Source organism: Lepidothrix coronata, unplaced genomic scaffold, assembly GCF_001604755.1.
Source record: "Lepidothrix coronata isolate B3197 unplaced genomic scaffold, Lepidothrix_coronata-1.0 Scaffold94, whole genome shotgun sequence".
NCBI lineage: Eukaryota > Metazoa > Chordata > Aves > Passeriformes > Pipridae > Lepidothrix > Lepidothrix coronata.
The window spans coordinates 2264972-2278445 of NW_016690274.1; the positions used below are offsets into that span (position 1 = coordinate 2264972).

Below are 13474 nucleotides of genomic sequence, written 5' to 3' on the forward strand. Positions count from 1 at the left end.
GGTGCTGTAGCAGAGGAGTGAAACCCGGTAAGGCACTTCTGAATCAAGATTATCCAGTGCTGACAGAGCAGATGGGGGTGCAGAGAAGCAGCAAAGCTGCTACCACCACATGGTGCAAAATGTTGCTCCAGGGTAACCTCATTCTGCATCTATTAAGTATTTTTAACTGGTTAAATTTGTGCTTGTGGTCTTACATAAACCCAGCATAAATCTGGCACAAGTTTTACTATCCACTGCAAATTTGAATAAAAATATCATCCCAGATTTGCCCAGCATTTGACTACAGCCTAAACTGTCCTATTACTGGAGCAGCATGCAGATGCAGAATTAAATGATTGTGAAACTTTTTCCTAACTTGCCTAAGCATGTGCTTGAGCACACTTCCCCATCACTAGTCCTGCAGTGCCACGGCTGGTTCAAGAGCTATACTTCAGCCACTTATACAGCTGTATCTTACCATAGATCTATGAAGTTATTTGGCTTTAAAAAAGCATGCTGAATCTGATGAACTGCAGCAAGAGTAACAATAAGAGGCAAGAAAAAAAATTACGTAGAAATTTCATGTAACACTCCAAAAAAGAATGGGGCAGTTTGAGGCCCCATTTGACTAAGAAAAAAGTATCTTATTACACAATGCTCACACTTAAAAGTGCTTTACCCTTGTGCTAATATTTACAAGTAGAGTTCTCAAAAGGACTCCATATTTCTTTTCCCTTAACGGGGACAGGAAATAATGACTTAGGAAGGGTTACTTCAGAATTTTTAATTATAAATAATTTCAAGGAGTCATTTTCATTAATCAAATTCATGTTTTGTTATAGAAACTACATGGACAGGATGTTCTCAGCTTTTCTGAGCAAAGTATGATGCAAAATCTCTTGAATATATGTACGCCACTCCAATTTTTGAAACAGAAAATAACAATTAAAAAATTACTCTAAACCTTCCCTTCCCTGAAAATGCTCAGTACTGAGAAAAGATGCTAAAACTGACCTGGGATAATGAAACCCCAAACCCAGTACTCCGTACACTCAAAAATATACCAGTTGAGATTCTGTAGGTATTGAAATATCTGCTCCTAACTGAATTTTCTGTATGTAAATGAGAATGGATATATAAGAAAAATTTCAAAGCTAAAAGCCATGTGATGATGTGGATAGCTTGCCCCTCACTCAATGAAAGAGACATCCTTTGCATCTTGTAGGATATAGATGGATGGAGAGGAAGTGTCTGAAGTACCCCAATGGTACCAAATTTCTGGTCACTTGAACCAGAGATTCCCTTAGCATGCGACACAAATTAGCAGAAGTCGCCTTTCAAAGTGCTTAGTATGCCAAAGGCTAAAATGATGTTCATTAATTCTACTGCTCACAAATCTTGTAATTTAAATTTATTTTAATAAGTGATTAAAAGACTGAATCAAAATATTTAATATTAGTTTTTAACTCAAAATGTCCTTTTTTTACTAACACTATAAAAAAAATTTATTAACCTCAAAGCATCAGCACCATCTTGAGAAGGTGAAGTATTTGTATTTTCTCATGTATACGAATTCCAAATGATTTCCTGAACACATATATACTCATTACCTAAAAGCAGCTATGGCTGACGTCAAAAGAATTGTACACTAGCAACATTAAAATAGAAAGAGGTTCAAGGGAAATTAATCCACAGGACTTAAATCATCTCCTAATTCAGCTAGAATAGTTAGAACGGCCACATTTTAACAAATATTTGGCATAAAACTCATGGGCATTACTTTCCAAGGTACTAATTTGCTCCTTTTCCAGAAGGTATCCACTCCAAAAGCAGAGTATGTCCCACCAAGCTGTGCTCCTCCTCTACTCCCTCAAATCACTAGTATCATCCTGTAGTGGAGAAAGCTTTCTTGAGGGGTTTCTTATCCTCAGCTTACCTACTTCAAGGTTTAAGATGTGTAAATTGAGTGTAGGTAAATTGTGTCTGATAACAGTTACTATTGTAAATCTGATAGTGGACTATCTTAAGAAGGATTAACTAGTTTGATTAAGTTCATCTGTTCTTCTGCCTAACCAAAATAAGAGTCCTTTTTTCCCCAAAAATCTTTTAAGTTTAACTCCCTGATATGCACTGCGCAACTAGCTCCTGCTAGCGCTTTCCATCAGGACCCAGCAAAATAGCAGCAAAACCTCCTAGGGCCAGGGATGCAGTCAAAGCTGCATATCCAACAAAATGCCAAAGGCATTCAAGTGTAGCTCTAATCAGGATCGCTTGAAAACAAGAATACAGCCAACTATGGAAAAACGAGGATGTTCTTTGGTCACATAGAACCCTTGCTGCAGGTGGTAGGCCCTTCTCTCTCTTCAGGAATTTACCTGTCTCCTAATTCCCTAACCTTAGGCCACAGGTACACATAATCCCTGGGCTGAAATAGAATTGTAATGCAAATAACACAAGAGTCACTGGACAGAAGGAAAAGTAGGTGAAGAGTCCCTTCAGCTAGCTTGAGGGAACGCTCCTGGACTCTAGCCCTTTTTCCAGAATTGTTCTGCATTTTACACAGATCCTAGACCAAAATTAACAATTATGTATGCATATAACCTATCTAGGATCAGAACACAGTGCATTTCCTGACCTATAACAGTTAAGATATCTTCTTGGGAAGTGGGAGTTAAGAGCTGAAACCTATTCCAGGCCACAAATGGTTGTTAAAAGCTGATTCTGTTTCCTGAACAGCCTTTCTGTACACACCACCACTGAAGGAAAGCATGGATTTACCAGTTTGCAGGTCCTTCTCTGCTGCATTAATATACACAAGCATTGTGAAGATTAAGCCTTGCTGAACTTCAAGGACACTGTGACTACCTCCTGAACAGTGTTCTGTATGTTAGCAGGTAAGAGGGGAGAAAGCCCTTCTCTGCAGGTGCCTGAGCTGCAGGGGTGCTTGTCAGGAGATGCCCCTGTGCCCCGTGCCAGCATTACACAGCACCTCACTGAACACACAGTGCTTCTGTACAGCCCCTGCCCCAACAGGAGGCCTGGCTACTTCTGCCTCTTTGCCTCCACCCATTAGTCCGGCTCTCAGACTCTGTGTCTCCACATTCGGTAACAACCAAGTCCTCCTTTAAAATTAATCACTGAGTGAAATACCACAGCTGCAGGAAAAACTCCCTGTGATCCGCATGTGGGAAGATGCAACTAACGGTATCGTCAGGCCTCTCATCAGTTAGAGTCACCTGGAAAGCATTGGCCTTACCATGATAGTATAAGACTAATCAATTAGTTAACATTAAGAAAGCAAAAAAAAAAAAATTTACCCTGATACATCTTACCTCAGCTTTTAATCTTTTACTTCATGAGACTTGGAAGAAGTAAGTGGAATCCCAGGAAAAATTAGTTTCTATGAGGATGAAAATTTGGCTTCACAGGAAATCTGAATGATGTAGCTACTAGATGATGTAGCTTACTGAAAAGTGGTACAACAAAAGAAGAACACAAGTACTGAATAAGTTTATTCATTGCAAATTACCATAATATGGCATTTTATATTTCTTTCCCAGTCACAACCAAGGCAGATGAGCCAAATGTCAAAAAGCACTGTAAATAAAAACCTTTCTCACAATATGTCTGCAGAATTCACAACAGCAAAGCTGAGGCAGAATGTGGATTAAATAATCTATAAATTAATTATTAATTCATATAAAAATGTGGTTAAGTGGCCTTTTTTATTTCTAGGTCTGTTAGAAATAGAAACATATCAGCAAGAATAAAAATGTACCTTTTTTAGGAAAAAAACTTCAGAACCAAATAAGAAAACATAAACAGTCCATGGTATAGGAAATTTTTTTCCTCACATGTGTTCCACCCCGGCACATAAGAAAGAAAGAAAAGGACCATTTTAACCAGCACATTTTCACAGTTTTATTTTAAGATCCATAGGTGTTAGCTGATTTTGGACTTATGTTTGAATAAAAACAATCACAGGGTTTTTTCTGTAATTTTGGGTAAACAGAAGGCTGGTAAGCAAACAAACTGTTAAGTGAAAAAACTCCTAACAGTTCTGTACAGGATTCCATTTTGAAATTTGTATTTTATACATGATTAAGGTAGGGTTTTTTTAGATTAAAATCATTTCATGTGGTAATTTTCATGCAACAGGGTGAACATTCTTCCTGTCAGTCTGATAGAGCACTGGAGATAAATGTGCCTCACATGGAACAAGTTGTTTAGTTCAATCACAAATGCAAATACGCTATGAACTTTAAAGAAACTATTTCAACACCAACAGTTAGGGTTTATGGGACATCAGCAAGGTGTGTAAACCAAAGTGGTTTGGAAATGTTTTAGTTACAGCAAGTGTAACACTAAAGTATTTCCATTTTTGCTGAGAACGCATGGCCCACCTATCAATTCTGGAAGTGATCCTGACAATGATGCCATCACCTGCATCAACCTTAGTAAGTAATTACCAGATACATTTTCAGAGATTCTCAATGATTTTTAAGGTTTTCAAATTTGAACAGGTATATGAATAGAGTAACAAGTTAGAAAATTCCCTATTACTGCCCTGTCTTGATATAGAAGGATATTTTACGATATCTGTCTCTTCCATCTGTAGTTTTCAAAACCTCATTGGATAAATATGCTTTACAGGTTTTTGTATAAAATCTGTTTCAGAGAAAAAAACTGAATTAATTTAAGTTGGCTTCCCCAGTTACTGAAATAGAATAACAATGTTTGACTTTTGCACAAAATTATATCATTTATTTCAACATTCTTGCAAGTTTCCAGTCATACAATCAACTTGTTTTCCACATCAGTTTATCTTAAGGAGCCTTATATATGTTAGAAATTATTGTAGATATCTTACATGATGAATTATCAAATATTATCAAGTGTGTACTGGCTTTCACTGTGCCTTAGACATTACTTTTCCTCTTGTTTCATCACCAGTGAAAGTCATCACCATCAAAAATTGACTTGGAAATACAGTTGCTCAAAAAGTATAAGACAAAAATAGAAGTAAAAACCATTGCTTTGTTGTGGTCCTCAGAATTACTGCAAATGCCCTTGGGTTTTGCCATAAATATTCAAATAGCATAGGAAGTGAAACTCCCAAAAATTTGGGTGTATATACAAATCAGTAGCTCCTGAGTTATACTGTACAAGCATCTTGGACAATCGGTTGCAATACAGATGTGTAGAAGCCAATTTCTTGAATAGTCAAGGAAAAAAATATGCTATATTACTGCACATGCTATTGTTATAACACATGCTTTATGTTGTTCTAATAGTAAATTCCACCTAAATGCAGCAGGCTCACGATGCCATTTCATGAAGCTATATTACACAAGTAATTGACACCAAGTAGCTACAAAAGCATTTCCTATTCTCAACTAAACTGTGGCAAACCCATCAGCAGAGCACAGCACTTCATCAGAGTATCTGTCTTCACTGCTTCTATTCTATGGGGCATGGGAGAACGTAACGCAGGCATTTCAGCACCATTTATGTTTGGAAGTTTTTTCCACAGAATCAATCAAAATTTTACAAAAATCTGGCCAACTAACAAACAGAAAAGTATGCTGCATATTCAATTCTGCCCGGAGATAGCACTTTGCAATTACAGCAATAGAAGTCAAGCATTTGGAAGTTATGGCTGTGCATTCCTCATGTAGCCATGTAGTCATACTGTGTATTACCGTATAAACTTCTCTTTGTGCGGGGCAAAAGATGAGAAGTGCTCATTTAATAAACTGGATAATAGAACTGATTTTTTTCAGCATGACATCATCCCTTACATCAGCATGCACATGCTGACCTAAGAATTACATGTCTTACAGCACTCTTCCTCACGAACATTAATGCACAATCTCCAATGGGATAATTCAGTTAACTGAGCAAATGCCACAGCATCTCCTAAGTGATTTAGTATTTTGTAGGATTCTATTTCTCATAACTTCATAACTTTAATTTTCAATGATCTGCACTGTGAGTTCTCAGAATTAACAGCTTGAAAGCCACCTGAGTACAGAGACACATTAAGAACCACTGAAAAACGAAACCAAGTTTCTGAGCATGTTGTAAGGATCGTGTAAGGGGCAAATCTATTCGTCAAGAGTGGCCTCAACGTTGAACCAATCCTTTTCTTGTCCATTACACTCTTTCAAACCTCTCCAGCAAATTAAGTCAGCACCTTACAAACAATCTGTCCACAGGCAAAGCATATTTCTTCCCCTGTTCATTTCATGTCTGAACTAGGTGGGAAGTTTTCATTCCATATATTCTACAGTTTCCACCCCTCCCTTCTTGACCCAAAGTTGTTGCTTCAAAATGCACTTAAAACAAGTTAACAGCATTTTCACAGATGAGAAACTGAGGCTCCAGTGCACAGGTTCATCGTGTTGTTTATGTACTTAACTAAAGCACTAAAGCGAGAGGCCTGCTGAGCTCTCTCCAGTCAAAGAAACCTTCAGCAGTCTGACCTTCAGCTGCCTTGACTGGATTTCTAATTTCTGTAGTTCAATCAGGTGCCTAAGGATGAGCATAAATTCACCCTTTAGGAGTACTAAGCCAGAGATACAAATAGATGAGAGCACTAAGCCCAGGTCTCAAAAGCAGAACTCTACCTACTACTATCCCATTGCTTCATGAAATTCCTTGCATCTTTGTTTTAGAACACTTGACCTTAAAACTTTAAAATATTCTTTAGATTTAAGAAGAACACAAACACAAATAATCAAAGTCATCTGCATCTAGACCATATTTATCCATTGTACAGATCTTTACTGTATGAACATAATTAGCAGCAGCTTTTGAGACCAGGGTAGAAGAGAAGAATTGGGCACCTAACAATTCCAATTAGTAGGAAACCTGTATGGCATATGCTTCTCTAGCATATACTTCTCAGTGCAACCGGAGTTGTATTCCCCCCTCAAAAGTAAGGCATCTTTCATAAAACAACAGACAAATAAAAAACAAATAAAGACAAATAAAGAGAATTACCACAACAGAAAGAGGCAGCAGTGCTTGAACCACATACACTGCTGACAGGCCATCTGTAATTCAAGTCTGCGTTAAATCTAAAATCCAATTAATGCAACTGTTCATTGGTTTGTTTATTTGGGGAGGGGGTTTTGTGTGCTTATTTTTGGTAGAGGTCCTTAGATAAGCAATATGTTCAATGTTCTTAAAATGAGATTTTCCTTTCTCCCACTAATCTTCCTACAAGATGGGACAACTCCCCTCCTACAGGCAAACTGGCCAGCAACATCCACTTGTATCTTAAAATTTAAATTTCATTTTCAATCCTACACGAATGTTTACAAGCTGTCACCCAATAACTTATCACGTAATGTACAGCAAACTATAATCAAACATCAAAAGAATCCGTCTGGAATTAATTTGTGACTTCTCTAAAATAATAACTTTCATGCAATGCCTGGCATGTGGAGCACAAATTAGCCTGAAATAAGTAAATACACGCTAATGCGGGATTGAGGAAATTGTTTCTGAAGCAGATTTTTCACTTGTTAAGCTATAGACTCATACCCACTAATGAAGAAAAAAATATTATGGACAACTACATATTCATCTTAAAGATCTGCTGATGTTGGACATTAGGAAAACAAAATATATTGAAATAGAGATGATTTACATATACAAAGACCATTTGTAAATTTTTGCACGACATTAAAGTTTTTTGTGGTACAAAAAGAACAAATCACTTGGGAGGAAAAAGTGCAAACAAGAAAGAATCTTTGCTGAAGCCAAGCATGGAATAGAGAAAGTAACTAGACTAAATCTCTCTTTCAGAATAGTAAGAATCATTTAGCTAGAGACCAGCATCAAACTGAACTACCCCATATTTCCCACTTACCATCCACTCGGGTTCAGAAGCCTGAATTTGTTCACCTTGTCCAGGTTTTAGGCCAACCTGAGTGTCAGATTTCAGTGTTCTCAAACTACAGAGAGGCGCAGGATGAAACTTGTTCAAGGCTTGATGAAACGGGACACTATATTCCCATTTTCTATCTCCTGTTAATTTTCTGTAGTTTAGATCACCTTTGAAAAAAATCAAGTTTGACTTCTGTAGCTCAGCATACAAGTCAGGAGCAACTCCACCCATACTGGAGAAGTCATGTGGCAAAGTCCAAAACATGTGGTCACAGAAAACCCAAACTCCCTTTTTCAAATTGCCCTCCCAGTTTATCCCACACCTAGACATCCACATATGATTAGCTGACTGCAGTTGTTTAACAGTCCAGTTAAAATCATGCTTTGTGGTATCTGACACATACCATGGAATACTTTTTCCATGAAAATAGATTTCATCAGCTAGCTTTGATGATAACAAGAAATCAGCCAACACAAGATCACTTACAAGTTCAAATCCAGCATTATCCAGGATTATGTCAACTCTAACATTACTTCTTTCTGTTCTATTTTTTTTGGCATTTACAAGTAATGACCAAACCTTTTCCATATCATTCACTAAGATGTAAGGTACCATGTTTTCCAAGGATTGTAAGGGACTAGATTTCTGAGAGCTGTCTTCACCAGCTGAAAAAGAAAGGTCACACTTATTGCCCCACAATGACACCTGGAAGGAAGAAAAAAACAAAACACATTTGCTAAGTCTCACTGTAGTTACATTCTGAACTTCACATACACTAAAGATTTTGTTTCCTTCTTTTTGGTTTAGGTAGTGAAGGCTCTAACTCCACACTCTACTTCTTATACAGATATCTTAACATAGATGAGATTTTGTGGAAGAAAGCAAACAATGCTCTGTATTTCTGCAGGTATCAGAAACATGCATCGGAAGTGACAAAGAGGAAAGATTTAGATCAACACAGATACACTGATGACAAAGCTTAAAACACAAATATTCTCCATACTGCAATTCCAAAAAATATCTGTGGTAACACAGAAAAAGGAATATTAAAGCAGGTCTATTTTTCTTATTACGTGCAGCCAAGTAAGTATTTTAAGTATATGTATTTTAAGTACTCACTAATGATCTCTTTATAAAGATTGATCAAATACTTGGTTTGCACTGTTGCCAGCTAATGGACTTCTTTGTAATCTTAAGATACTTTGGGTATTGTACCCAAAGGCATTATAGTCATTATAAAGCTTTTAAACAACTTCTGGCCCAGACTGACTTCTAAATTTTTCTCCAAAGAAGTTTAATAATGTTTAGAGTGTCAGTTAAAATTTACTGTTTTAAAAAAACTATAGTTAAATACCAAAAAGGTCATCTGGAACTTAAAACGTTTGAGAAATACTCAATTCAGGGAAAATTGCTGGATTTTCTAATACACAATGAAGATCAGCAGTTAATGAAAATGTCACATTTAAGACAAGTAACCAAAATATAAATATTTCCACAGTAGCAGCAATACAGTATGGCTATCAATCAGGATTTCATCACATTTTTTACAAACAAAAGAGCTATATTTTAATTTCCATATGAAATTCCAATTATTTATAGCCTCAAGTTTTCGATTGTTTCACAAGAGAGATATTTTAAATTCTTGTGTTAAGCACTAGTAGTTTACCTGCAATAGCTTAAAGAGTTCCTCCTTAAGTTGCTTTTCATCTAGATCCTTGATGTTCTTAAGAAGTTCCTGAAAGTAAGTGCATAAGGCAATAACAGCCTCTTGGGATTCAAAGAAATTTTGAGCCTTTCCTTCCTTAAATACGTCAAAGTTGTCAATAGGTGGGCTAAAAAGAGGAGAACAAATATATTGACATACTTGCCATGACAGTATATGCAAATGAAGCTCAAAGGTCAGCTTTTTATATTGTACTACAGGCCCTAGTTAGATTTTCCATTTCTCATTTGTCATACTAGACTTTCAGTAGCAGCCTGATGTTGTATCTCACTGGAACAGACACCATGCAAAACATTTTTATATTTCCAGCAATATACTCTGAAAGTGAAGGAGTGCTCAGTCACAACAATTCTGGGAACTGCACATACAGTGACCATTTTGAACTCCAACCTTCAGGCACAGATAACTAAAACTGTAACATACAGGCAAACTAATGTGGAGAACTGCTGGCCCAATTGTAAATGTGTTTTTGTGTGCTGAAGTTACTTCCCATACCAGATTCTCTTACAGTGATAGGAAGTTATTCGTGTGAAAGTCTTTACTAGGACTCTGGAAAATTAACATGACAAAGATGAGAATGTTTTAATATATAAGAAATATAAACCAATCTATTATGAGACATATTTGCACATACACCTTTCGACAAATGACTGAACTTCCATCAAAGCATATGCTCAAGAGGAGATAAATAATGGAGATCAAGAAACTTAAATCTTACTAATGAAAAGTATCCACTGACCATTTTAAGAGCAATCAAGCAGATCCATCTCATATTTGAAACTTTTGATACAAGAGTTCAAATTACACAATATACCAGTAGAAACTGAGTCCCATTCCTGTGTTTGCATCTCTGCAATACTATGGGTAAATCCAGTATTCATGGAGCTTTCAAATTCTTTTGACAGCAATGGGAAGTTAAACTTTTCACTCCTACCCCATGTCATCGTACTGGCACCTCTCCACAGTACCAAGCACAAGTTTTTCCTGCAGAGTTATTTTTAACCAGGATCAGCTCCCAGAGTTTGATGCAACACATGGTCTGCGTGCACTGCTGTAACGAAGAAGCTGGTGTAGATTGAACAACAGGGGCTGCTTAAGGTGGGTAAACTGCTATAAAAACAGTTCTCAAATGGTAACTTCAGATTTCAAGCGACAAAACAGATTTGTGGCTCTCACATTCCCTGTTTTAGGCTTAAGAGAGAATTCTAGGCTAAGAAACCTTTTAGAAATGCTACTTGATTTTCATATCTCAATTCAGATTAGTCTGCAAGAAGGTCAGGCTATGCAGTCAAGCTTAAGAGTTTTCAAGTAGATCAACTCCTTAAAACTGAAGCAAATTCTGCTGTATGGAAGAAGAAAAGGTATTAATTTTAATTGAAGTATGAGACAAGGAAAAAGGAATATGGTAAAAGTTTAATATTTTCCTTTATCTTACTCCTCAGCTGTCTTTCTTCTTCCTAAAATAGAAATGGGAAAGAACAATGTTTTTCAAAGTGGCACACCAAGCTAGTAAATACTTACTTCTGTGCTAATGCTGCATGAATTCTTCGATACATATAACACTCTACAAACAACCAAGGGGACTGAAACCAACTTGGTTCTCCATTTCCATTTGATAAATTTCGTTGGTAGTCCAGGTATTGGTTCCACAGCGCAGCATCAGGCAGCTCATCTTCCAAAGGGGTCACCGGTTTGTCTGTTTGCAGTTCATTCCGCAGTTTGGAGAGGAAAGATATAGCTCTCTTCTCTGCTTCGACACCCTTCTGAAATAAGCGGAGAACAAAAGTTCCTATTTGAACATTTATTCCTGTAGAGACACAGATCAACTTTTCACTAATTATGTAAGTGGTAAGTTTTAATTGCCAAAGGCAAGTCCCTAACAAATCATAGCTTGATTCAACAAAACATATTTTGGTGAATAAAGCTCATTTTAGACTTAACATCCTAAAACGAATTGCATATGGAACTTCTTTTTAGATTGGACTTTTTTCTTATTAGAGAGGAAGAAAGTATTGAAACACAGAAAGTGCTACGGTCTATCAAACACTGCATCAACACAAAAACCCAAGGAAGTGCAGCAGTTGCAGAAACGACAGACCACAAAAAGGTTAGACAGAGAAGTGAATTACAGAACTAATCAAAAACAGTTACAAGAAAGAGATGATTTTTAAAAAAACAAACAGACAAAAAGATTGAGACAGACAAGTAACAATTGTAGTAAGAAACCAGTAAAAACAAGGCAGAGAAGGGGTCTCAAGGGTTAGGGAGGAAAAACATCAGGGAAGAAAAGAGACCTTACTCTTACCTCACCATGTTCTTCAAAAAATTCATTTTTATGTCGATGCAGAGTATCAATAACTCTTGTGAGGATCTGTGGCAGTCTGTCTTTAATTGTAAAATATGCAAAGGATCTAAAAGGGAGAGGAACAAATTTTTATTATTGACAGCAAATGATGAAAGAGCTTCCCTTTGTAAAAACAAATGCAAGGTCTTTGTGCTGGTTTGGGCTAGGGTAGAGTTAATTTTCTTCACAGTAGCTGGTTTGGGGCTGTGTTTTGAGTTGTGTTGGAGGCAGTGTTGATAACACAGGGATGTTTTCAATACTGCTGAGTTCGGCTTACCCAGAGTCAAGGCCTTCTCTGTCTTTCCTACTAGCACACCATCTTACCAGCGAGCAGGCTGGGGGTGCACAAGGAGCTGGAAGGGGACAGAGTTGGGACAGCTGACCCCAACTGACCCAAGGGATACCCCATACCATATGGTGTCATGTTGAGCAGTGGAAACCAGGAGGAAAAGTTGGCTGGGGGGTCACTGCCTGGGTACTGGCTGGGCATCAGTCAGCTGGTGGTGATCAACTGTTTTCATTGGCTTCATTTGTTTTTCTTAGGTTCTCTTTGTTCTTTTTCTTTCCATTATAATGTAACATTATTTCAATTATTAAACTGTTCTTATCTCACCCCACAAGTATTCTCACTTTTACCCTTCCCATTCTGTCCCCCTCCACCCTACTAGGGGCTGAGTAAGAGGGCAGCTGTGTTGTCCTTGACTGCCAGCTGGGGTTAAAACACAACAGTCTTAAAAGTAACTTTATGTGCCTCTAAAGCAGTGGACAGTAGTAACAGTAATAAAACCCCTCAAATGGGTCAGGTTCTTAGGTCTGCTTTTAAAGAAAAACAGCAGTCTTTTCAAGGAAGAAAATGCTAAATTATTTGTCCTGCCAAAACAGAGAAAAATTGCAGCTAATTCAGTGCTAAAACGTGTTCTTTAATTGTTCAGTTGCCCTGATGCAGTCAGGGAAAGATCAAATTAAAAGGATAGAGACATGTTAAAAGTTTAACATGTATCTCCTACCGACACGAAAATCCACACTCACGCACTCTGCAATACACACTTCATTTACATTTCCCCGAAACCCCGTTTATGTTTGAGGAGGACAACGAGCAGAACGTAACCAGCCCTACAGAGAGCGCCAACACGGCCCGGAGAGTTATTTTTATTGCAGGATTTCCACCCGGCGAGTCGGGGTCCCAGGGCCGAACAGCGACATCAGGAGCACAGCGACGCTTCCACACCAGCCCTCGGCCCGTTCCGGGCGCTCCCTGCGGCAGCATCGCGGCCACAGCGCCGCCTGCCGGCACTGCGGCCCCCGCCCGCCCCGCCGGGCCAAGACCCGCCCCCCGGCCCCGCCCGGCGCCTCACCGGCCGCGGGGCGCCGACCGGTCCCTCGGCTCCCTTCCGCCCCCCGCCCCGCTGCCGTGACGGACCCCTTGAACCTGCCCGACAGGGACACGGGGAGTGCCGGCACCGCCGCCGCCATCTTGCTCCACCCCCCCGCTCGCCAGCTCCCCGCCCCCCGCCCCGCCCCCCCGGAAGCG

The 13474-nt window shown here is 38.5% G+C and overlaps 2 protein-coding genes across 3 annotated transcripts in view; both read right to left on the reverse strand.

Annotated features, from left to right (window-relative positions):
- The window catches only part of CCDC170 (coiled-coil domain containing 170), a 41710-nt gene extending 38265 nt beyond the window's left edge, over positions 1-3445 (reverse strand). For both annotated transcript variants that reach the window (XM_017821978.1, XM_017821987.1), the window contains exon 1: positions 3312-3445. The gene's annotated coding sequence lies outside the window, so the exon portion shown is untranslated. The remainder of the gene's footprint in view (positions 1-3311) is intronic.
- A 1270-nt stretch (positions 3446-4715) lies between these two features.
- On the reverse strand, positions 4716-13447 carry ARMT1 (acidic residue methyltransferase 1). Its single transcript, XM_017821995.1, has 5 exons — positions 13364-13447; positions 11905-12010; positions 11121-11362; positions 9543-9708; positions 4716-8581 (listed from the first exon to the last, which is right to left on the reverse strand). The coding sequence occupies exons 1-5, from the start codon at positions 13414-13416 to the stop codon at positions 7814-7816; spliced, it is 1335 nt and encodes a 444-aa protein (XP_017677484.1). The 5' UTR covers positions 13417-13447; the 3' UTR covers positions 4716-7813.
- Between the last annotated feature and the right edge of the window lie 27 nt (positions 13448-13474).